This window comes from Ranitomeya imitator, chromosome 7 (genome assembly GCF_032444005.1).
Source record: "Ranitomeya imitator isolate aRanImi1 chromosome 7, aRanImi1.pri, whole genome shotgun sequence".
Taxonomy (NCBI): domain Eukaryota; kingdom Metazoa; phylum Chordata; class Amphibia; order Anura; family Dendrobatidae; genus Ranitomeya; species Ranitomeya imitator.
The window spans coordinates 224,149,444-224,176,597 of record NC_091288.1 but is presented as its reverse complement, the minus strand read 5'-3'; the positions used below and the strand labels follow the sequence as shown (position 1 = coordinate 224,176,597).

At 50.9% G+C, this 27,154-nt stretch overlaps 1 protein-coding gene across 1 annotated transcript in view; it reads right to left on the bottom strand.

Annotated features, from left to right (window-relative positions):
• The window catches only part of LOC138646058 (uncharacterized), a 33,106-nt gene extending 27,698 nt beyond the window's left edge, over positions 1–5,408 (bottom strand). Inside the window, exons 1-2 of the mRNA XM_069735528.1 lie at positions 3,456–5,408; positions 2,688–2,787 (exon numbers count right to left, since the gene is read on the bottom strand). Coding sequence (XP_069591629.1) covers positions 2,688–2,787; positions 3,456–5,389 — 2,034 coding nt within the window. The 5' untranslated portion in view covers positions 5,390–5,408. The remainder of the gene's footprint in view (positions 1–2,687; positions 2,788–3,455) is intronic.
• Between the last annotated feature and the right edge of the window lie 21,746 nt (positions 5,409–27,154).

The following is a 27,154-nucleotide window of genomic DNA, read 5'->3' as shown; positions in this document are numbered from 1 at the left end:
TGACAGCACAGTATAGTCTATGTCCTCATAGTGACAGCACAGTATAGTCTATGTCCTCATAGTGACAGCACACTGTAGTCTATGTCCCCATAGTGACAGCACAGTATAGTCTATGTCCTCATAGTGACAGCACAGTATAGCCTATGTCCCCATAGTGACTGCACAGTATAGTCTATGTCCCCATAGTGACTGCACAAAATAGTCTATGTCCCCATAGTGACAGCACAGTATAGTCTATGTCCCCATAGTGACAGCACAGTATAGTCTATGTCCCCATAGTGACAGCACAGTATAGTCTATGTCTCCATAGTGACAGCACAGTATAGTCTATGTCCCCATAGTGACAGCACAGTATAGTCTATGTCCCCATAGTGACTGCACAAAATAGTCTATGTCCCCATAGTGACAGCACAGTATAGTCTATGTCCCCATAGTGACTGCACAGTATAGCCTATGTCCCCATAGTGACAGCACAGTATAGTCTATGTCTCCATAGTGACAGCACAGTATAGTCTATGTCCCCATAGTGACAGCACAGTATAGCCTATGTCCCCATAGTGACAGCACAGTATAGTCTATGTCCCCATAGTGACAGCACACTGTAGCCTATGTCCTCATAGTGACAGCACAGTATAGTCTATGTCCCCATAGTGACTGCACAAAATAGTCTATGTCCCCATAGTGACAGCACAGTATAGTCTATGTCCCCATAGTGACAGCACAGTATAGTCTATGTCCCCATAGTGACAGCACAGTATAGTCTATGTCCCCATAGTGACTGCACAAAATAGTCTATGTCCCCATAGTGACAGCACAGTATAGTCTATGTCCCCATAGTGACAGCACAGTATAGTCTATGTCCTCATAGTGACAGCACAGTATAGTCTATGTCCCCATAGTGACAGCACAGTATAGTCTATGTCCCCATAGTGACTGCACAAAATAGTCTATGTCCCCATAGTGACAGCACAGTATAGTCTATGTCCCCATAGTGACAGCACAGTATAGTCTATGTCCCCATAGTGACAGCACAGTATAGTCTATGTCCTCATAGTGACAGCACAGTATAGTCTATGTCCTCATAGTGACAGCACAGTATAGTCTATGTCCCCATAGTGACAGCACAGTATAGTCTATGTCCCCATAGTGACTGCACAAAATAGTCTATGTCCCCATAGTGACAGCACAGTATAGTCTATGTCCCCATAGTGACAGCACAGTATAGTCTATGTCCCCATAGTGACAGCACAGTATAGTCTATGTCCCCATAGTGACAGCACAGTATAGTCTATGTCCTCATAGTGACAGCACACTGTAGTCTATGTCCCCATAGTGACAGCACAGTATAGTCTATGTCCTCATAGTGACAGCACAGTATAGTCTATGTCCCCATAGTGACAGCACAGTATAGTCTATGTCTCCATAGTGACAGCACAGTATAGTCTATGTCCTCATAGTGACAGCACAGTATAGTCTATGTCTCCATAGTGACAGCACAGTATAGCCTATGTCCTCATAGTGACAGCACAGTATAGTCTATGTCCCCATAGTGACAGCACAGTATAGTCTATGTCCCCATAGTGACAGCACAGTATAGTCTATGTCCCCATAGTGACAGCACAGTATAGTCTATGTCCCCATAGTGACAGCACAGTATAGCCTATGTCCTCATAGTGACAGCACACTGTAGTCTATGTCCCCATAGTGACAGCACACTGTAGTCTATGTCCCCATAGTGACAGCACAGTATAGCCTATGTCCCCATAGTGACAGCACACTGTAGTCTATGTCCCCATAGTGACAGCACAGTATAGTCTATGTCCTCATAGTGACAGCACAGTATAGCCTATGTCCCCATAGTGACAGCACAGTATAGTCTATGTCTCCATAGTGACAGCACAGTATAGTCTATGTCCTCATAGTGACAGCACAGTATAGCCCATGTCTCCATAGTGACAGCACAGTATAGTCTATGTCCTCATAGTGACTGCACACTGTAGTCTGTCCCCATAGTGACAGCACAGTATAGTCTATGTCCCCATAGTGACAGCACAGTATAGCCTATGTCTCCATAGTGACAGCACAGTATAGTCTATGTCTCCATAGTGACAGCACAGTATAGTCTATGTCTCCATAGTGACAGCACAGTATAGTCTATGTCCCCATAGTGACAGCACAGTATAGTCTATGTCTCCATAGTGACAGCACAGTATAGTCTATGTCTCCATAGTGACAGCACAGTATAGCCTATGTCCCCATAGTGACAGCACAGTATAGCCTATGTCTCCATAGTGACAGCACAGTATAGTCTATGTCTCCATAGTGACAGCACAGTATAGTCTATGTCCTCATAGTGACAGCACAGTATAGTCTATGTCTCCATAGTGACAGCACAGTATAGTCTATGTCCCCATAGTGACAGCACAGTATAGTCTATGTCTCCATAGTGACAGCACAGTATGGTCTATGTCCTCATAGTGACAGCACAGTTTAGCCTATGTCTCCATAGTGACAGCACAGTATAGTTTATGTCTCCATAGTGACAGCACAGTATAGTCTATGTCCTCATAGTGACAGCACAGTATAGTCTATGTCCCCATAGTGACAGCGCACTATAGTCTATGTCCCCATAGTGACAGCGCACTATACTCCAATCACATGGAAATCAAAAGAACAAATCCTCTCACCAGGGAGATTCTCCCACTAATATTTCCAGAAAACTCTGCAGAGGCTCGAACCCATTCCCCATCTGAGGACAACTCCTGCAGTAAGCTGGAACATTGCATCCTGGAAAACAGAGATTCAAGAATCACTCCATGACAGTGGTCAGGAGAACAGCCGAAATATCAACCTATGACTACTGCCAACCCGCCGGGGAACCAAGCGTGAGAGGTCGTCACAACAAGACCAGACACCAGATCACTGACGTCCAGTGTTTGCATGTTCTTAGATAGAATGGGAGCAGAAAGCTACTGCCAGACTACTCTACCCTCCAGACTCCTCCTGCTCCAGACTACTCCATCCTCCTGCTCCAGACTACTCTGTACCCTCCAGACTCCTCCATCCTCCTGCTCCAGACTACTCTGTACTCTCCAGACTCCTCCATCCTCCTGCTCCAGACTACTCGGTACTGTCCATCCTCCTGCTCCAGACTACTCTGTACTCTCCAGACCCTCCATCCTCCTGCTCCAGACTACTCTGTACCCTCCAGACTCCTCCTGCTCCAGACTACTCTGTACTCTTCAGACTCCTCTATCCTCCTGCTCCAGACTACTCTGTACTTTCCAGACTACTCCATCCTCCTGCTCCAGACGCGTCCATCACTGCACAGTACCACTCCTCCTGTCCTGTATATATACACTGCACAGTACCACTCCTCCTTTATATATACACTGCACAGTACCACTCCTCCTGTATATACCCACGACCACCCGCCACCATGCCCCATCACTCACCTTGAGCCGTTGCTGTAGTGAATCACCAGTGATCGCCCGAGGATGGAGTGTGGCCCAGACAGCGGGAAGTTCATGTCTGTGTACTGTTTGGTTACATTTTCGTGGTCATGTAAAGACCCCCTACGACCACTGACATCCCCCACCTCATACTCGTCATCTGTTCCATCACCCGCTGGTGGAGATGTGGACATGTCTATTCTAAATGGATTAAAGTGGCCTCTGATTAGAGCGCTTGAACATGGATTGTCTAGAGCTCCATTCACTGGAAGAAGATGGATGTGGAACCCCCCAGCGAGGTTCTGTAGACCACTGAAACTAATCTGAACTGAGGTTGGGTCAAATTCAGAGGCTTGTGAAGCTTGCAGTTCCCCCTGAGCATTGCCGCCACCAAACCAGGCGCCCGTCCGTGCTTCTTTTATGCGCTGAAGGAGGATGTTGGCACAGGCCACACGTGTTGTCGTGCCATCTGCTCCATGAACAACCAAAGATCGGCCAATGATGGAGTTTGAACCACCAAGTGATGATGATGTGTCAGTAAAAACGTATCTGGCTGGACTGGATGTATAGAAGGAGATGGGTTGGTGTTTGGAGGCATAGTCTCCCGCCTCACACCTCAGAGGGTGCTGTGATCTGCACTGGTCACTGTAGTCCTGGTTGACAGGTACATTGTATGGGTTGAAGTGCCCCCCAGCGTTAGCACAGATTTCAGACTCTGTGAGGAGAGGATTGTTATGAATATGCCAATTATGACCCCGACTGGCACTGTCAGAACCATGAGAAAGCTCCACATAGATAGAGAGGTCACCATAAGGATCATTCAAGGCCTGCTGGAACATGACTCTACCCATCACTCCTTTCCGAAAGACCACTGTGGCTCTTAGGGTTTCTGCTTCTGGTTGTATGGTGCCACAGGCACATGCTTTGCCACCCATCTCTGATAGAACCATGGAGCGGCCAAGGATACTGTGATTTCCGAACATTGGCAGATTTTGGTCAACTAGAGAATCCATAACCTTATCTTGACCTTGAATTGTTCCATGACGGCCGCTCAAGTTACCCATCGGCCAGGAGTTGTGACCACTTGAAGCAGATGTAAACTGACTGTTGATATCCAAGGGATTCCAGAGATTCCCGGTGCTTGCTGTGGTGCATACGTCTTGCTTGGGTATCTGCCATGGAAGTATGGGAAGGGAATGAATTCCGTAGTGGAAAGTGCGCCCGAGGAGGCCCCATAGTTTGACAGATACTTGGGTTGGGTGGAAAGGAGACTCCTGCCTGAATGTAAAGCTCCCATTCACTCCGAGCATGCTGATAGGTGCAGATGACACTTTCGGGGTCATGTTCCTTATCTCTGCGCACACCCATCGCTCATTATACTTTACCAGAAGGAATGGCATCATGGTGACATCACTCAGTTCTACTCGGCTCTTGATAAACTCTTGGCCACTGCCAAGTCTAACACTGCCAAAAATATGAGCAGCATCTATACGGCACGAACTGGAGAACAGCATCGAGGCATTGGCTGTAGGAATCTCCTCCAGCATGGCCAAATCCAGCACGGCCAAGATCTTGTTGTCTGCCAGTGACTGGAGGAAGGTTGCCTGGCCGATGATGAAGGACTGGAGCTTGGCTTGCCACGTGCGCTGGGACTCACCCAGGAGATTGGCACATGTCCTAAGGCCACAGGATTGCAGAGCCAGCGATCGGCCGTCCCATCTCATCTGTCTGTTTATGACCATTTGTCCGGCTCCAGGCATAGTGAGATTGTATTGAGAGCTACCAAGGATCTTCTCATCACAGGGATCACGCGATGCCCCATACACCACCGGAAACTCATGGATGGAAATGTGGACAGAGCCACATGTGCCGGTCAGGTTGGTGTGGACTATCCTGGTGTCGGTGGTTATTGAGATGGTACCGGCTATGCCCATCATGTTGATTTGAGCTGTTAAATCTCGCTGGGACTCAGAGCCTGAAAAAAAAGTGACGGAAAACGATAAGATTAGTGATCCAGGCCTGACTACAAAGTGTTTACACCGGGATTACACATTCACCAGGGTCTGAATTCTGGTCACCCTCGTAGTGGACAGGTCACGCTTATTTATTACCCCGCACCCATCAAGTTAATTATGGCTTCATTCTTCTCATCCCCTGGACCATTGACTGGCATTGGGCACTCACCGGGCAGCATCATGGCAGCGATCAGCAGGAGCAGCATTCTGGGCACCGGTGCTCCTCGCTCCCTAGATGAAGATGTGACAAGTTCTGCTGCACCAAGAGCACAAGCTCCACCGCTCCTTACACTCATCCACTCAACGAGCTGATGGGCAGTGTCCACGAAAGCAGGATTAACCATTGCTGGTCTGCAGACTAGGAAATGAGTGTTGTCAAGAGGAGTGTCCATCACTTCAACCGATCCATCACCTGCTCTGAAGAAGAGCGAGCGATCTATGGCAGCGGTGCCACCTGCAGATATGGAGAAGAGCGAGCGATCTATGGCAGCGGTGCCACCTGCAAATATGGAGAAGAGCGAGCGATCTATGGCAGCGGTGCCACCTGCAGATATGGAGAAGAGCGAGCGATCTATGGCAGCGGTGCCACCTGCAAATATGGAGAAGAGCGAGCGATCTATGGCAGCGGTGCCACCTGCAAATATGGAGAAGAGCGAGCGATCTATGGCAGCGGTGCTACCTGCAGATATAGAGAAGAGCGAGCGATCTATGGCAGCGGTGCCACCTGCAAATATGGAGAAGAGCGAGCGATCTATGGCAGCGGTGCCACCTGCAAATATGGAGAAGAGCGAGCGATCTATGGCAGCGGTGCCACCTGCAGATATGGAGAAGAGCGAGCGATCTATGGCAGCGGTGCCACCTGCAAATATGGAGAAGAGCGAGCGATCTATGGCAGCGGTGCCACCTGCAGATATGGAGAAGAGCGAGCGATCTATGACAGCGGTGCTACCTGCAGATATGGAGAAGAGCGAGCGATCTATGACAGCGGTGCTACCTGCAGATATAGAGAAGAGCGAGCGATCTATGACAGCGGTGCTACCTGCAGATATGGAGAAGAGCGAGCGATCTATGGCAGCGGTGCTACCTGCAGATATAGAGAAGAGCGAGCGATCTATGGCAGCGGTGCCACCTGCAGATATGGAGAAGAGAGAGCGATCTATGGCAGCGGTGCGACCTGCAGATATGGGGAAGAGCGAGCGATCTATGGCAGCGGTGCGACCTGCAGATATGGGGAAGAGCGAGCGATCTATGGCAGCGGTGCTACCTGCAGATATGGAGAAGAGCGAGCGATCTATGGCAGCGGTGCTACCTGCAGATAAGGGGAAGAGCGAGCGATCTATGGCAGCGGTGCCACCTGCAGATATGGAAAAGAGCGAGCGATCTATGGCAGCGGTGCCACCTGCAGATATGGAGAAGAGCGAGCGATCTATGGCAGCAGTGCCACCTGCAGATATGGAGAAGAGCGAGCGATCTATGGCAGCGGTGCCACCTGCAAATATGGGGAAGAGCGAGCGATCTATGGCAGCGGTGCCACCTGCAGATATGGAGAAGAGCGAGCGATCTATGGCAGCGGTGCCACCTGCAGATATGGAGAAGAGCGAGCGATCTATGACAGCGGTGCTACCTGCAGATATGGAGAAGAGCGAGCGATCTATGGCAGCGGTGCTACCTGCAGATATAGAGAAGAGCGAGCGATCTATGGCAGCGGTGCCACCTGCAGATATGGAGAAGAGCGAGCGATCTATGACAGCGGTGTTACCTGCAGATATGGAGAAGAGCGAGCGATCTATGGCAGCGGTGCTACCTGCAGATATGGGGAAGAGCGAGCGATCTATGGCAGCGGTGCTACCTGCAGATATGGAGAAGAGCGAGCGATCTATGGCAGCGGTGCTACCTGCAGATATGGAGAAGAGCGAGCGATCTATGGCAGCGGTGCTACCTGCAGATATGGGGAAGAGCGAGCGATCTATGGCAGCGGTGCTACCTGCAGATATGGAGAAGAGCGAGCGATCTATGGCAGCGGTGCTACCTGCAGATATGGAGAAGAGCGAGCGATCTATGGCAGCGGTGCCACCTGCAGATATGGAGAAGAGCGAGCGATCTATGGCAGCGGTGCCACCTGCAGATATGGAGAAGAGCGAGCGATCTATGGCAGCGGTGCCACCTGCAGATATGGGGAAGAGAGAGCGATCTATGGCAGCGGTGCGACCTGCAGATATGGAGAAGAGCAAGCGATCTATGGCAGCGGTGCCACCTGCTGATATGGAGAAGAGCGAGCGATCTATGGCAGCGGTGCCACCTGCAGATATGGAGAAGAGCGAGCGATCTATGGCAGCGGTGTTACCTGCAGATATGGAGAAGAGCGAGCGATCTATGACAGCGGTGCCACCTGCAGATATAGAGAAGAGCGAGCGATCTATGGCAGCGGTGCCACCTGCAGATATGGAGAAGAGCGAGCGATCTATGGCAGCGGTGTTACCTGCAGATATGGAGAAGAGCGAGCGATCTATGACAGCGGTGCTACCTGCAGATATAGAGAAGAGCGAGCGATCTATGGCAGCGGTGCCACCTGCAAATATGGAGAAGAGCGAGCGATCTATGGCAGCGGTGCTACCTGCAGATATGGAGAAGAGCGAGCGATCTATGGCAGCGGTGCCACCTGCAGATATGGAGAAGAGCGAGCGATCTATGGCAGCGGTGCCACCTGCAGATATGGAGAAGAGCGAGCGATCTATGGCAGCGGTGCCACCTGCAGATATGGGGAAGAGAGAGCGATCTATGGCAGCGGTGCGACCTGCAGATATGGAGAAGAGCAAGCGATCTATGGCAGCGGTGCCACCTGCTGATATGGAGAAGAGCGAGCGATCTATGGCAGCGGTGCCACCTGCAGATATGGAGAAGAGCGAGCGATCTATGGCAGCGGTGTTACCTGCAGATATGGAGAAGAGCGAGCGATCTATGACAGCGGTGCCACCTGCAGATATAGAGAAGAGCGAGCGATCTATGGCAGCGGTGCCACCTGCAGATATGGAGAAGAGCGAGCGATCTATGGCAGCGGTGTTACCTGCAGATATGGAGAAGAGCGAGCGATCTATGGCAGCGGTGTTACCTGCAGATATGGAGAAGAGCGAGCGATCTATGGCAGCGGTGTTACCTGCAGATATGGAGAAGAGCGAGCGATCTATGGCAGCGGTGCGACCTGCAGATATGGAGAAGAGCGAGCGATCTATGACAGCGGTGCCACCTGCAGATATGGGGAAGAGCGAGCGATCTATGGCAGCGGTGTTACCTGCAGATATGGAGAAGAGCGAGCGATCTATGGCAGCGGTGCTACCTGCAGATATGAGGAAGAGCGAGCGATCTATGGCAGCGGTGTTACCTGCAGATATGGAGAAGAGCGAGCGATCTATGGCAGCGGTGCCACCTGCAGATATGGAGAAGAGCGAGCGATCTATGGCAGCGGTGTTACCTGCAGATATGGAGAAGAGCGAGCGATCTATGGCAGCGGTGTTACCTGCAGATATGGAGAAGAGCGAGCGATCTATGGCAGCGGTGCCACCTGCAGATATGGAGAAGAGCGAGCGATCTATGGCAGCGGTGCTACCTGCAGATATGAGGAAGAGCGAGCGATCTATGGCAGCGGTGCCACCTGCAGATATAGAGAAGAGCGAGCGATCTATGACAGCGGTGTTACCTGCAGATATGGGGAAGAGCGAGCGATCTATGGCAGCGGTGCCACCTGCAGATATAGAGAAGAGCGAGCGATCTATGGCAGCGGTGCCACCTGCAGATATGGAGAAGAGCGAGCGATCTATGGCAGCGGTGTTACCTGCAGATATGGAGAAGAGCGAGCGATCTATGACAGCGGTGCCACCTGCAGATATAGAGAAGAGCGAGCGATCTATGGCAGCGGTGCCACCTGCAAATATGGAGAAGAGCGAGCGATCTATGGCAGCGGTGCCGGCTGGGAATGGTTAATGTCGCTCCCGTCATCTGCAGATGAGGCCTCTATTCAGGATTAGTCTCTGCACAATGGAGCTGACATTTCCCACCGTCCTGCGGCTCCTGATTACTCACAGGTTTCAGGCCCTTTCAGTTTTACCCGCAGGCGGGGGAGGGACAGCAATCACTTGTAAGGAAATATCATTATTCTTCAAGGAAAATAGAAACAATTGGAGTCCGGCTGAACAGGACTGGGTCATGGCGACCATGTACAGGTTTCTTTTGTTTGCACTAAAATTTCTCTTGAGAAATAAAAAGAAAAGGAAAATCCAGTCCTGTTCAGCCGGACTCCAATGTTTTCTATTTTCCTTGATGTGAGGCCCGTGCGAGGCCGGTGTGTGAGCCCCAGGTGGGATCAAGTGTCTGTGATCATTATACTTCACCTGATCACGTTTACACCACAACTTACCCTCCAGGTCTTGTATTAAATAAAATAAAATACTTTACATGACAATAACTGTGATACATTACAAATAAAACACAACAGAACATAAGAACAAAGCTCCAATCAGACGACAACAAATGACAAAAGCCACAAAGTAATAACCGGAAATGGCACTAAAATGTAACATAGTAACATAGTAACATAGTTAGTAAGGCCGAAAAAAGACATTTGTCCATCCAGTTCAGCCTATATTCCATCATAATAAATCCCCAGATCTACGTCCTTCTACAGAACCTAATAATTGTATGATACAATATTGTTCTGCTCCAGGAAGACATCCAGGCCTCTCTTGAACCCCTCGACTGAGTTCGCCATCACCACCTCCTCAGGCAAGCAATTCCAGATTCTCACTGCCCTAACAGTAAAGAATCCTCTTCTATGTTGGTGGAAAAACCTTCTCTCCTCCAGACGCAAAGAATGCCCCCTTGTGCCCGTCACCTTCCTTGGTATAAACAGATCCTCAGCGAGATATTTGTATTGTCCCCTTATATACTTATACATGGTTATTAGATCGCCCCTCAGTCGTCTTTTTTCTAGACTAAATAATCCTAATTTCGCTAATCTATCTGGGTATTGTAGTTCTCCCATCCCCTTTATTAATTTTGTTGCCCTCCTTTGTACTCTCTCTAGTTCCATTATATCCTTCCTGAGCACCGGTGCCCAAAACTGGACACAGTACTCCATGTGCGGTCTAACTAGGGATTTGTACAGAGGCAGTATAATGCTCTCATCATGTGTATCCAGACCTCTTTTAATGCACCCCATGATCCTGTTTGCCTTGGCAGCTGCTGCCTGGCACTGGCTGCTCCAGGTAAGTTTATCATTAACTAGGATCCCCAAGTCCTTCTCCCTGTCAGATTTACCCAGTGGTTTCCCGTTCAGTGTGTAATGGTGATATTGATTCCCTCTTCCCATGTGTATAACCTTACATTTATCATTGTTAAACCTCATCTGCCACCTTTCAGCCCAAGTTTCCAACTTATCCAGATCCATCTGTAGCAGAATACTATCTTCTCTTGTATTAACTGCTTTACATAGTTTTGTATCATCTGCAAATATCGATATTTTACTGTGTAAACCTTTTACCAGATCATTAATGAATATGTTGAAGAGAACAGGTCCCAATACTGACCCCTGCGGTCCCCACTGGTCACAGCGACCCAGTTAGAGACTATACCATTTATAACCACCCTCTGCTTTCTATCACTAAGCCAGTTACTAACCCATTTACACACATTTTCCCCCAGACCAAGCATTCTCATTTTGTGTACCAACCTCTTGTGCGGCACGGTATCAAACGCTTTAGAAAAATCGAGATATACCACGTCCAATGACTCACCGTGGTCCAGCCTATAGCTTACCTCTTCATAAAAACTGATTAGATTGGTTTGACAGGAGCGATTTCTCATAAACCCATGCTGATATGGAGTTAAACAGTTATTCTCATTGAGATAATCCAGAATAACATCCCTCAGAAACCCTTCAAATATTTTACCAACAATAGAGGTTAGACTTACTGGCCTATAATTTCCAGGTTCACTTTTAGAGCCCTTTTTGAATATTGGCACTACATTTGCTATGCGCCAGTCCTGCGGAACAGACCCTGTCGCTATAGAGTCACTAAAAATAAGAAATAATGGTTTATCTATTACATTACTTAGTTCTCTTAGAACTCGTGGGTGTATGCCATCCGGCCCCGGAGATTTATCTCCGGGGCCGGAGATAATGGAGAAAGTTCATGACCTACAAATCAGGGACGAGAAAGAAAAATTCCACTGTGTATAACATAACATTTGTTGTTTTTTATTATTATTATTTTTTTATTTTTTGTATTATTTTTATTTATTTTTTAATTTTTTTTTTAAAATATACATACACACACCTACTCTAACTATCCCGCCACCCCTGATCCAGCTCTGGCCACAAAGTTCAGGAATCATCCGAGCTAGGATCAGGCCCCAAAGTTGTTCCCCAGGCGGGGGCCTGGGCCAGGCCAGATCAGTCTCTTATCACCGCCGTTGACCCCCCCCAATCCCCACACCCAACCTAAGACCCTCTATTATACACTATATACAATATGTACAATATATACATAAACCAACATCACAGAACACAACCTACATTCTCACCACCCGAGGCTCAAGTTCGATGCCTGCAAACCTTCTATTCAGGGAACAGAAATACAAACCAAAAATCTAGGGTGTAAAGACATCAGCCCACCACCAGGATATAGGAGCGCTAACGGACTAAGGCACCCCGAAGGAGAAACCCCTCCAGAGATGGGCCGCCCTCCGGGCACCCAGACCCCCGCACTCCAGAGAACGCACCTTCACCAGGGCACCTAGGATGCTGCTACAAACTTCATCTACTCGGAGGATTTTACTCTGCGGAGAAACTAAAACTCGTGCGTTCCACGTGAAATACCTGACCACTGCGCAGACTAAGAATAAAGTGGCTCGGTCCCTTCTCCCGAGGTCTCTGAACGCTCCATAGGCCCACTCGGCATAGCACAGAGTGGCCAGCCGCGGCCAACCAATGGAAGCGCCCACCCTGTTGTACACCTCTGTATTAAAGGGACAATGAAGCAGGAAGTGCTCCATGCTTTCCAGCATGGTAGCGCAAGCCTCACGGGGACAATTCCTGTCCACGGAGCTCCTGTGCTTCAAATTGTCCCTCACATACAACTTACCTTGGAAGCAGCGCCAAGTCAAGTCCCAATATTTCTTGGGGATCCTGCTAGAATTTAACAAACTCAACCCAACCTCTAGATCCCGACTCAGGCAGTCCTTGAGGACCAATGATCTCTGAAAATGCGAAAACAAGACCCGCATGTCGAGGAGTTTCCTCGGGAGGGACCTCACTTCCCACATTCCCAGACCCCACCGGCGCATCATTTTCAGAACCGGGGTAACATAAGCCGGAGATGCCCGTGCGGTGTGCGAAGATCCTTCATCTTCCTCCTGTCTCCCATTCCTGGAAGAAAGCCTGAAACCATCCCTTGCAGGAGAATACCCACGGAGGAGCCCTCTCTTTCCAGAGGTTTGCCACGTTAACTTTCAAAAAGGTGTTCACTAGAAACACCACGGGGTTCACCATATTCAACCCCCCTAGTCTCCTCGTGCGATAAGTGACCTCCCGTTTGACTAGGTTTAGTCTATTCCCCCATAACATCTGGAAGAACAGACCGTAGACCCGTGTCCAGAGAGGCTCCGGCAAGACACAGACGCTGCCCAAGTAGATTAGCAAGGGGAGCAGGAAAGCTTTGCACAGGTCAACCCTTTCCCTCAGGGTCAAAGACCAACCCTTCCATTGGTCCACTCTTTGGGCGACACCTTTGATTCTGCCTTCCCAGTTTTTCGTGGGGTAATCACCCTGGCTAAATTCGATGCCTAGGACTTTGGCATGTTCTTGGGGTTTGGGGAGGGTGTCCGGAAGATCAAACGTGGGATCCCCGCCTCCCAGCCATTGACTCTCACACTTGTTCTGGTTGACCTTGGACCCGGATGCCTCCGAGTAGCTCTCCACTTCTGACATCACCACCATCGCCTCCTCTTGCGAAGAAACAAAGACGGTAACGTCGTCCGCGTAGGCCACTACCCTCCGGATAGCCTCTGGCGCCAACCCGCCCATCCTCACCCCCGCCAACGGTCCACAATCAACCCTTCTGAGGAAGGGATCGATCGCAAATGCGTAAAGCAAAGGGCTAAGAGGGCAGCCCTGGTGGACACCAGATCCCACCCTGAAAGGTTGTCCAATCCACCCGTTTACCAGAGGGAAAGTCTCAGCCCCTGCGTATAAGGTCTTAAGCCAGTCCACAAACCCTCCAGGCAGACCATACCTCAAAAGAGTGGACCAGAGGTACTCGTGGTCGACCCGATCAAAGGCCTTTGTGTGATCCAGGGTCAGCAAGAACCCCTTCCAAAGGCCTGCCCTGCCCCGCTCCACGGCCTCTCGGACACCCAGAACAGCACTGAAAGTGCTACGGCCAGGAACGCAACAGTGCTGGGCCTCCGAAACGAGCCGTGGCGCAAACTTCACCAGCCTGTTGAAGAGTATCTTAGCCAAAACCTTCCTGTCCACATTGAGAAGTGATATGGGACGCCAATTCTCAATGCGTGACGGATCCTTACCCTTTGACAAAATGATCAAAGCCGACCTCCTTAATGATCTCGGCAGAGTGCCCGAGGAGAGACACTCATTAAACACCTGAGTCAAGAGGGGGACCAAGGAGTCCCTAAAGGTCTTAACCCCTTACCGGCATCGGACGTACTATACCGTCCGATGCCGGCTCCCCTGCTTTGATGCAGGGCTCCGCGGTGAGCCCGCACCAAAGCCGGGACATGTCAGCTGTTTTGAACAGCTGACATGTGCCCGTAATAGGCGCGGGCAGAATCGCGATCTGCCCGCACCTATTAACTAGTTAAATGCCGCTGTCAAACGCAGACAGCGGCATTTAACTACCGCTTCCGGCCGAGCGGCCGGAAATGACGTCATCGCCGACCCCCGTCACATGTCCGGGTTGTCGGCGATGCGTCTCCATTGTAGCCATAGAGGTCCTTGAGACCTCTATGGTTACTGATTGCCCGTCGCTGTGAGCGCCACCCTGTGGTCGGAGCTCACAGCACACGTGCAATTCTGCTACATAGCAGCGATCAGCAGATCGCTGCTATGTAGCAGAGCCGATCGTGCTGTCCCTGCTTCTAGCCTCCCATGGAGGCTATTGAAGCATGGCAAAAGTTAAAAAAAAAAGTTTAAAAAAATGTGAAAAAAATAAAAAAAACATAAAAAAGTTTAAATCACCCCCCTTTCGCCCCAATCAAAATAAATCAATAAAAAAAATATCAAATCTACGCATATTTTGTATCGCCGCGCTCAGAATTGCCCGATCTATCAAATAAAAAAAAGTATTAACCTGATCGCTAAACAGCGTAGCGGGAAAAAAACTCGAAACGCCAGAATTACGTTTTTTTGGTCGCCGCGACATTGCATTAAAATGCAATAACGGGCGATCAAAAGAACGTATCTGCACCGAAATGCTATCATTAAAAACGTCATCTCGGCACGCAAATAATAAGCCCTCAACCGACCCCAGATCACGAAAAATGGAGACGCTACGAGTATCGGAAAATGGCGCAATTTTTTTTTTTTTTTTTTTTTAGCAAAGTTTGGAATTTTTTTTCACCACTTAGATAAAAAATAACCTAGTCATGTTTGGTGTCTATGAACTCGTAATGACCTGGAGAATCATAATGGCAGGTCATTTTTAGCATTTAGTGAACCTAGCAAAAAAGCCAAACAAAAAACCAATGTGGGATTGAACTTTTTTTGCAATTTCACCGCACTTGGAATTTTTTTCCCGTTTTCTAGTACACGACATGCTAAAACCAATGATGTCGTTCAAAAGTACAACTTGTCCCGCAAAAAATAAGCCCTCACATGGCCAAATTGACGGAAAAATAAAAAAGTTATGGCTCTGGGAAGGAGGGGAGCGAAAAACGAACACGGAAAACCAAAAATCCCCTGGTCATGAAGGGGTTAATTAAAGAACTCGGATGTTAAGCCATCCGGACCTGGCGATTTTTTTGGGCCGGAGCCCATCGATCGCCAGTCTCACTTCCTCTTCTTTGATCGCTTCTGTCAAACCGCCCAGCGAGAGGTCAGCCCCTGGCTCTGGAACAGCTTCAGCCAGGAAAGCCGACATCCTGTCACGATGCAGTTCCTTCCTTCCCAAGAGGTGCGAGTAGTATGAACTGACGACCTCCAAGATCCCTGATCTGCACCTTCTCAGGGATCCCGTACTGTCCATCAGCCCTGTCACTCTCTTACTATTCACTGACATCTTGCAGCTTCGGGTCGGGTGAGTAGTACTTCCCGTAGTCCCTCTCAAAAACCAAAGATGCGTGCCTATTGTACTGACACCTCTTTAGCAAGGATTTCACACTGGAGATCGCCTCGCGGCTACCCCCAGTCGAGACAAGATGCTCGAGTTTCCTCCTCAGGCTCTGATACAGGCGATCCCTGTTCAGGCTTCTGAGGTTCGAGAGTTGCCGGAAGAATCTCGCCACCCGATGTTTGAACACCTCCCACCACTCAGACTTAGTGTTACTTAGGCCTAGCAGCGGTACCTGGCTCTGAAGAAATTCCTCAAAGGACCGTCTTACAGCTTCTTCCTCAAGGAGTGACGAATTCAGCTTCCAATAACCTCTTCCCATCCGAGGAGTCTCTGTAACGCTCAGAGAAAACATAATCAAACAGTGATCGGAGAATTCCACCTCCACAACCGACAACGGCGAGGAGACGGCCTCCTCCTTCAAATAAAACCTATCTATCCTAGACCTGCACTGACTACCTCTAAAAAAGGTGAACCCCGCGTGGCCTGTGTTGTGCCGGATGTGGACATCCACCAGGCATGCCTCACTTACTATCCTATTTAGCGCGACGCAATCGTAAGCCAGCTGGTCTCCAGAACCTCCTCTATCACAGGGTCTCGTGACGTTGTTGAAATCCCCTCCACAGACCACCTGCCGGCTCGAAAATAAGAAAGGTTTGATCTTCATGAAGAGACACTTGCGGTCCCACTTGGACTGGGGACCGTAGATGTTAATGAGCCGAAGCTCCTGTCCCCCCATGGAGACATCTAGGATCAAGCATCTCCCCATTTCTAACTCGGTCAATCGTCTGCATTCAACCACTGCGGTCTTAAAAAGGACCGCCACCCCGCTATACGGCTCGGCCGCAAGAAACCAGTAGGAGGGCCCATGCCTCCACTCCCGCCTTGCCTTATGCATGGTTGATAGGTCGGTCAACCTGGTCTCCTGCAAAAGCAAAATGTTGGCGTCAAGTTGGCCGAGAAAATGAAAGGCCATGTACCTTGCCGCTTCTGACTTTATGCTGGCAACATTAATGGTTGCCAGCGTCAACGGGGTGGGTGCCGCCATCATGATTGATTGAATTAGACAGCCTTTTTCTTCCCACCCCCAACAGTTTCACCCTCTTCCTCTGACATTGATGAGTTTTTAGTGCGTTTAAGACAAACAGACTCATCAATTCTTTCCTTACATACACTCTGGCCTTTGTCTGGTGGTCCTGAGGTAGTCCCCCCCCAGAACGCTTTGTATTTGCCCCCTGAGAAGAAGACCCAGCGACCTCCTGAGCCCCAACAACCTTGTCCGCAACCTCCGGCCCCGGGTCCCCATCGCCCCCTCTGGAGGGGAGTCCTGGAGGGCCCGGAACCGGTTAGAGAGATCCACCAGAGGGGGGGCAGCTGGACCTTCCAATGGCACCTGGATCAGGGCTACGGAGTCAGAGGGGTTGCACTCCAAGGAGGAGGCTCGAGGCCCGGACCCCTCTTATCCTTAGTTGTTTTCCTGTTACCCTTTTTCTTTTGCTGTGACCACTCACCCTCTCCCTCATCCAGACTGTCACCGGATGAAGGTTCCTGGGCAGACATGGCGTCCTTTTGCTCCTCCCTTTCAAGTCTCTTGACTTCCTCGCTCAATTCGCTGTCTTTAGGATCCTCAGCTGCAAGTGAAGCACCCGGGTCAGAGTTTAGGGTCATTACTCCCTGCCCGCTGTTCCCATGGCGCTGCTCCTGCCGCCTGATATTGGATGGCGGCAGCCTGCTCCTCACCGGTTCCCTGCCTCCTCCACCTCTGCTGGTCCCTTCACCGGCAAGATTGGTCCCGGCTTTCGCCTGTCCCGCACTCGCCGCTTTCAGGACCGCATTGGCGAAGGAACGCGGACAGCGACTGAATGGGTGACCGAGGTCACCACACAGGTTACACCTATTCCTGCCACAGGTCGCAGCGAGATGGCCGAGGTCCCCACACAGTGCGCATTTGTGGGTGGTACACTGCGCACTGAAGTATGTGGGGCTGCCGTACCTGTGACAGACCTTAGGCTGCCCCCGGTAGAAAATCAAGATCCTGTCCCTCCCCAAAAATGTTGAGGAAGGGATATGGGTAACGGTGTTTCCTGAAACCTTCAATTAAACCATGAAGGTCCAGGCTCCTGACCAGATACCATGCTCTCCGAGGGTCTTTTCGGGAATACCGACGATGTCGCCGTATTGTCCAACCCAGGTAGAAATGCCGACACAGGAAAGTGACTCGTTACTGGTCAAAACGGTCACCTTCCTGACTGAGTCCTGGCGGGATATTGCTACAGCGAGGAAACCCCGCCATTCGGGGCAACCCCGAGCCAGCTCGTGGCGAGACCAGAAAAGCTCAAGGCCCTCCGGTCTCACGAAGCTGACATCGAAGTAGGAGGTCCCATAGGGATGGATCAAGGCAAAGATGTCATATGCCGCGAAGCCCATCCCCAGCAGGAGCTCAGCAACCTTTGACCGATCAGGACAGGCATCCTTGTTACCCACTGGAGACGGGCCACGTTCCTACGGTTACTCCTCTGCCCCGGTGTCGGCAGAGACCAGACAGTCTCTGTCCCTCTATCTCGGAAGGCGGAAAGACCGTGTCTCTCTATCCAGAAAGACAGATCAACCTCCCTCCCCTCTACATTGATGGAACTCTCCCCTCTCCTCAGGGCGTCCAGGAAGCGCTGCTGCAAGTCACCATCCTCAGGGTCACCAGACAAGGGCGCACTACTACCCCCAGCAGTGACAGCTCCTGAATAGCTTGGGGCTGAAGCCCCCGCCACCGCTGGGGGGGCAGCGGGACCACTACCTGCTTCCCCTCCACCAACACCAGTACTGCTCTCCTCATTCACTCCACCACTACTCCCATCATTTGCAACACCACTACTCCCATCATTCACTCTACCACTACTCCCAAAATTCACTCCACCACTACTCCCACCATTCACTCCACCACTACTCCCATCATTCACTCCACCACTACTCCCATCATTCACTCCACTACTACTCCCATCATTCTCTCCACCACTACTCCCATCATTCACTCCACCACTACTCCCATCATTCACTCCACCACTACTCCCACCATTCACTCCACCACTACCAATCACTCCACCACTACTCCCATCATTCACTCCACCACTACTCCCATCATTCACTCTACTACTACTCCCACCATTCACTCCACCACTACTCCCACCATTCACTCCACCACTACTCCCACCATTCACTCCACCACTACTCCCACCATTCACTCCACCACTACTCCCACCATTCACTCCACCACTACTCCCATCATTCACTCCACCACTACTCCCATCATTCACTCCACCACTACTCCCACCATTCACTCCACCACTACTCCCATCATTCACTCCACCACTACTCCCACCATTCACTCCACCACTACTCCCATCATTCACTCCACCACTACTCCCACCATTCACTCCACCACTACTCCCACCATTCACTCCACCACTACTCCCACCATTCACTCCACCACTACTCCCATCATTCACTCCACCACTACTCCCACCATTCACTCCACCACTACCATTCACTCCACCACTACTCCCATCATTCACTCCACCACTACTCCCAACATTCACTCCACCACTACTCCCATCATTCACTCCACCACTACTCCCACCATTCACTCCACCACTACTCCACCACTACTCCCATCATTCACTCCACCACTACTCCCACCATTCACTCCACCACTACTCCCATCATTCACTCCACCACTACTCCCACCATTCACTCCACTACTCCCATCATTCACTCCACCACTACTCCCACCATTCACTCCACCACTACTCCCACCATTCACTCCACTACTCCCATCATTCACTCCACCACTACTCCCACCATTCACTCCACCACTACTCCCATCATTCACTCCACCACTACTCCCATCATTCACTCCACCACTACTCCCACCATTCACTCCACCACTACTCCCATCATTCACTCCACTACTACTTCCACCATTCACTCCACCACTACTCCCATCATTCACTCCACCACTACTCCCATCATTCACTCCACCACTACTCCCATCATTCACTCCACCACTACTCCCACCATTCACTCCACCACTACTCCCACCATTCACTCCACTACTCCCATCATTCACTCCACCACTACTCCCACCATTCACTCCACCACTACTCCACCACTACTCCCATCATTCACTCCACCACTACTCCCATCATTCACTCCACCACTACTCCCATCATTCACTCCACCACTACTCCCACCATTCACTCCACCACTACTCCCACCATTCACTCCACTACTCCCATCATTCACTCCACCACTACTCCCAACATTCACTCCACCACTACTCCCATCATTCACTCCACCACTACTCCCACCATTCACTCCACCACTACTCCACCACTACTCCCATCATTCACTCCACCACTACTCCCACCATTCACTCCACCACTACTCCCATCATTCACTCCACCACTACTCCCACCATTCACTCCACTACTCCCATCATTCACTCCACCACTACTCCCACCATTCACTCCACCACTACTCCCACCATTCACTCCACTACTCCCATCATTCACTCCACCACTACTCCCACCATTCACTCCACCACTACTCCCATCATTCACTCCACCACTACTCCCATCATTCACTCCACCACTACTCCCACCATTCACTCCACCACTACTCCCATCATTCACTCCACTACTACTTCCACCATTCACTCCACCACTACTCCCATCATTCACTCCACCACTACTCCCATCATTCACTCCACCACTACTCCCATCATTCACTCCACCACTACTCCCACCATTCACTCCACCACTACTCCCATCATTCACTCCACCACTACTCCCACCACTACTCCACCACTACTCCCATCATTCACTCCACCACTACTCCCATCATTCACTCCACCACTACTCCCATCATTCACTCCACCACTACTCCCACCATTCACTCCACCACTACTCCCACCATTCACTCCACTACTCCCATCATTCACTCCACCACTACTCCCACCATTCACTCCACCACTACTCCCACCATTCACTCCACTACTCCCATCATTCACTCCACCACTACTCCCACCATTCACTCCACCACTACTCCCACCATTCACTCCACCACTACTCCCATCATTCACTCCACTACTACTTCCACCATTCACTCCACCACTACTCCCATCATTCACTCCACCACTACTCCCATCATTCACTCCACCACTACTCCCATCATTCACTCCACCACTACTCCCACCATTCACTCCACTACTACTCCCATCATTCACTCCACCACTACTCCCATCATTCACTCCACCACTACTCCCATCATTCACTCCACCACTACTCCCATCATTCACTCCACTACTACTCCCATCATTCCCCTTACCATTGCCACCACTTCCCGTCACTTTATTACCAGTATTCTCACCACCATTTGTCCCAGTGTTCTCTGCACCTTCCACAGTCACACCCATTCCTTCCTCACTTGTGTCTGGCTTCTCTGCACTCACACCTGCTGGACCGGGGGAGGGGTGCAGCACCACACCCGTTTTCCCTTGATTGGTGCTGTGTTGTGTCTCTGGAGCACCTTGCCCCCCCACTGCAGCAGTTTGTATTTTATTATCCTGGGCCCGCTGCTTGTTGGGGGGCGCCGCCTGCCCCGCACCCACAGACTTCAGGGTCCTGGTGTCACGTTTGGGCGCTGGAGCACTCTGTCCCCCCGTCGCAGCAGGGCGCCCAGTGTTCCCTGCAGATGATTTCTCCTGCTTTTTTTTGTCCTTTTTGGACTCGCTGCTCCCCTGTTGCAGCCGCGTGCCTCTTCTCTGTTGAGGCGCACTGCGCCCCTGTCACAACAGTGCGCCCCCCTTTCGCCGCACCAAGTCTCTCGGACCTGCCCCCCACAGCCCCGGCGTCGGCCGGCTCAGCCGTAGTGAGCAGGGATGGAGTCTGCCCACACCGTCCCCCTTTCGCAACGGCGTGGACATCCCCCTCGCCCCCCTCAGCCCCGGTGATAACCGGCTTAGCCGCAGAGGGCAGGGAGGGAAACTCCTCGGGGTCCCCTATGTCCGGCGCCGTGAGTACCACCACAGCCTCGCCCCCTGCACTGTTCCCCGCACAGACGGCAGCACCGCCGGACGTCCTCCTCCTCTCCCCACCTTGCCTATGCCCCGGACCCACTGCAGAGCCCGTGCCTTTAGGTTTGGTGGGGTTTACACAGGAGGCGGTAGGTGTAACATCATCCATCAGTACATATTTGTAACCCACCACCTCCCGTGCGGTCTCCTTCGTCGTCTTCCTCTTCTTGGTTTCCTCTGCTGGCTCGTCCTCACCAAAGGAAAAGCGGTCCAGGTTCACTGGAGACTCCAGCTGTCGGATCTCCTCTAGCAGACCGCCCTCCTCCTCTTCCTCCTCTAGCAGACCGCCCTCCTCCTCTTCCTCCTCTAGCAGACCGCCCTGCTCCTCTTTCTCCTCTAGCAGACCGCCCTCCTCCTCTTCCTCCTCTAGCAGACCGCCCTCCTCCTCTTCCTCCTCTAGCAGACCGCCCTCCTCCTCTTCCTCCTCTAGCAGACCGCCCTCCTCCTCTTCCTCCTCTAGCAGACCGCCCTCCTCCTCTAGCGGACCGCCCTCCTCCTCTTCCTCCTCTAGCGGACCGCCCTCCTCCTCTTCCTCCTCTAGCGGACCGCCCTCCTCCTCTTCCTCCTCTAGCGGACCGCCCTCCTCCTCTTCCTCCTCTAGCGGACCGCCCTCCTCCTCTTCCTCCTCTAGCGGACCGCCCTCCTCCTTTTCCTCCTCTAGCGGACCGCCCTCCTCCTCTTCCTCCGCTGACACTCCAGCCTGTGCTGTCGGAGTCCTCTGCCGTGTCGGGAGGCCGCTTCCCTGTTGTCGGATCTGCGACTCACTCTCCCGGCTGGTTCCAGCTTGTAGGACTCCAGTCACAGCCACGTCGTCGTCCTCCTCCTCCTCCTCCTCGTCGCTTAGGACGCCGGCTGGCGGCTCTCCTGAGGTATTTAACCCCTTCATTTCTGAGAACCGCCGCTGGTTCTTAAACCTCTCCAGGAAGGGACCTGCGCTTTTCTCAATCCCCTCCCGGAGGACCACTAACCGGACCATCTCATCTCTGAGGGCTCTGAACCTCTGGGAGGTCGCGGGTTTCTCTTTGATAGAGGCTCGGGTGTTCAGGACCCGAGCCACCCGCAGCTCCTCCTTCAGCCCGGTCAGTGCTTTGCCGGCGTCCTCGTACTCACGTAGCATGGCGACCTCTCGGGAGGAGAAGGTACTCGAGGACTCGCCGGAGCTCGTCTCCCCCCAGGATGTTCCTCTCCTTCCTGGGGCGCCCCTGTCTCCCTCTCTGGGCGGACGATGAGCCGTCTCAGGGTTGGTGTAGGTGGGTATGGTTCTTCTCACCCGTCCCGACCTCCTCAGTCCCTCTTGGGCCGGTTGCTGCTGCTGCTCTCTGTCCCCCGCCGGCACAGACCGGGGAACAGAAGCCTGGGAAGCCATGCCGGCCTCCCCGGAAGCCTGCCTCTCCCTGGGGAGAAGAGAGGCCGACTCTGGGCCTCCTGCTGGAAGTGCTGGAGCTCACAAGACAGGTGCTGCTCCTAGCAGGGTGTGGCTGATTGTGGGCACCTCTCCTCCAGTCACCTCCAGAGCTGCAATCACTATTCTGCTGTTACATCCTGTCTTATCCTCCAGTCACCTCCAGAGCTGCAATCACTACTCTGCTGTTACATCGTGTCTTATCCACCAGTCACCCCCAGAGCTGTGGTCACTGTTCTGCTGTTACAACTTGTCTTATCCTCCTGTCAGGAAATAGGAAGAATTTCTTGGTACTTCAATTACACATACAGAGCTCTCAGCTGCAGTTTCCTCTGCCTGCATGTGGCTGTGTGCGATTTCACCTTTCCCCCTCCCTCCCCCCTGCTATACAGCTGTAATGTGAGATCAGCGTGCCAGCAACCTTCACTGAGGAGTTTTTATGGCTTTGAACTGGGAATGCCAGTCCTTCGTCTGAAACCATGTGCTCCTTTGTGTATCAGAGAGTTATTCAAGATGGAATAATTCCTCCCAAGTAGTAACATAGATCTGAAAGTTATATATTTGGTATGTGCAACAAGAGGGCTCCTAACTGGTGGGTTTCGGGAGCCCAGCGCGTAGCAGAAAGTGAGAAAGGCATTACTACGTAACTGAGTCACCCAGCTACCCCATGTCTATACATAAACGAATCCCTATATCACGCTGAGCATAACGAGACGGGTGTCGTCTTTCTACGAGGTTCATACACCAAGATATGCGGGATGATGGTTTTCATATCCTTAAGAAAGAGGAGTGCATTCCATAGCTCTGCCCACCCCATGAGGACATCCAGGGGGGGGGGAGAACCTTAGTTTTGGGCGAAGGTATAAAACTCAAAGGCCCAGACAAGGGGGGTCTTTTGCAGGGGGATTCAGCTAAGACGGGCTGTGCAATCTGACCTGAAGATAAGTGGGGAAGGTCCCCTCCCCCGCCACCACATGGCGTACCATTGAATGATATGAAAGAACCGTAAGTCGATTTTCACCATTAATCACTTTTTATTTATAATTGTACTGAACATACAATACTTGTCTACTCTTATAATACCTTTTTATACTTCTGTAAACACTGCCTACCTTTTTGGAGTAAAATATATAGAATTACTAGTTTAGTTTCCCCCTGCTCTATAACGTACTGTCACGTCTTCCAAAGTGAATTACGCTACTAATCTTGGTTGGCTCCAGACCCTTATTAATTAAGAAATCGGAGCTAGTGGCAGCGGATTTGTCCTGTGCACTTGGGAGACCATGTAGCAACTGACGGCATTGATAATTATTGTTCCAGCCTAAGTGGCAGTAGTTATATCACTCTCACTGCAGCGTGCCCATTAGCCAGTACAATGTAAGGCAGCCTTTCTGGTGTCTAATTATCCTAGGTGCAGTACCCGGTCTGACCTGAGGGTAAGGGGGGCGCCAGAGAGCTGCAAGTTCCAAACCAGAACTGAGAAGTGGGATATAGATAAATCCCCTTCAGAAGGAACCAGGGGCAACCAAACAACCCGGTTCATGACAAATTAGTGCGAGCGGTGGGGATGATAAAGATATCCTCCCTGTGATTGGTGACAGTCACCATCATCATCTCTCCCATTATCCCCTAACGTGAAGGCTTCACACGTCCGTCAGATGCACAGATATTTATTATTACATGGCTTAGACTTTTCTGCTGGTTTATTATAGGAGTTGTCCAACTTTGGGGACATTTGTTTTTTACTGAAATTCATATTTTTTGGGCTAAAAATTATGTTTTACAATTGGGTTTCACAAGAACTTTGCAGTGTTTGCCGTCTCTAGCCGCGGTCGCTGGCCGAGGAATAAGTGACTTGAGAACTTGTCTGCCGGAGAGTTTGTAACTCTCTTATCTATCTTTTTCTAAGCTCCTTGTGGCTGATTTATGACCACAGACCACATCAAAGTTGAATTTGCAGGGAAATAAAGGGCCTGTAAAAGCAAAACTTGCAAAATTTGCACATGCATTAACCTAAAGCAAATCTCTCCAAGGCCGGGGTCACACACAATGTATAAAAAATCTGCCTGATTTTGTCTGCTGAAAATGTTCTCCGTATGGTGATCCGTATCTCATCCGTGGGCAATGCCAGGATGCGTTTTTTTCTCATCCATGTGTTGAGATTTTCTCACACACTTGCAAAATGAGCAAACAATGGCTGAGCCTTTCCTGTCACCTGCCCAATGCCTGAAAATTTCTCGCAGGTCACACTGATGGTCCGTGTGCTGTGCTTTTTTTTTCTCGCCCCCATAGACCTACATTGGCGTTTCTCAGCTGAGATACGCAGACAATCGCAGCATGCTCCTATTTCACTCACAAGCGTAATACGGACGAGAAAAAAAGGCATGATAGGAGCTGCCCCATAGATTAACATTGGTCAGAGTTCTATGCGATTTTTTTTTATCGCATAGCACTCGTCCGTATTACAGACTAGTGTGACTCCGGCCTAAAGGTGGACAGTCCCTTCAAGCATTAAATGTCCTTTGTCTTCGACGATGCTTCTTAGGAAAGCTTAGAAATTTGCTGGTAGATTCTTGTACTTTTGTAAGATGGCCAGGGTGGTAGTTGTGGCAACTGGCTGTTCTGTTCCCTCACCCTGGTGCCCCACAGATAAAATACAGTGTCCCTTCAGCTGCATGTGCAGCGTGCGCAGCAGCACACTTACCTTCACTGTCAGAGTCCTATCAAGTTCTGTCATCTCGGCTCCGCGCAAAACATCCCAGAGACACAGTTCTTTTCCAACAGTTGAACTTTACTATTCAGTTGGGCATTCATCACATTTGCAGCACAAACTTCACAAAGGGACATCTCCTGATCTCTCCCTGCCTCCTGGGCAGCCTCCATCTTTCCTGCTAACTCTTTCTCTCTTCTTTCAGCAATCCCAGCCTTATTTCAAGACAAACTCTGTCTCGTCCATATTTACAGTGTCACCGGGTCTCTGCCATCCCCTTGCCTGGTTCTAACAGGGAAAGGTGCCAGGGACACCATCTAAGCTACTCCTGTCCCGGTCATAGACCCCGGATCCTTCTTGGGATGGTCCTTGCTAAGCTGGTGCCCGTCGGCACGATCCTCAACCTGGGGACCCTTCCTGGCGTAGCAGCTCTATCCCCACGGCCGACCGACTGTCTGCTCTAGTGATGTGTTGTTTGCGAATGATCCGAGTCAAAGAGCCGACTCCCTGCTGTGAATGACGGGAAGCGGCACCCAAGTGAGAGCCACTAAAATCCCTGAATGGCTCTCACTGGGCGTAAAATCCCTGTGTTCAGCAGACGTAACTCTGCCCACCTGATCAAAACTCCACCCTCTCATCAATTTAATTGGCTACTAGCAAGTGGGCAGAGTTTCTGCTGTAGGTGGGCGGGGTTTCGGGCAGCTTACATTAGCATAAATATGTGTTCACATACTGTGAACACATATATACTAGGGATCCATTTAGGATCCAAAAAGAGCCGGCTCTTTTTGGTGAGTGGAGCCATGAGAGCCGAATCACCAAAAAGAGCCTGACTGCCCATCACTCGTCTGCTCTCACTGCTGCATGCACCCTGCCCTGGGCAAGGCTGCCCAGGCTCTGCTGCCTATACAGTTAGTGCCTATCCTATGTCGCTATGGCTCTGCCCCGCTCTGCTCTAACTCCTCCCTACCGAACACCCCCCCATGTTGCCTATATCTTACTAACACTCCTGTTCTATTCTATTCCTTATCTCTATGATGTCCTCTCTATTCTAATTCCCCTATGGTCCTATACTAAGATCCTATCCTAGCCCTATACACAACACTTATCA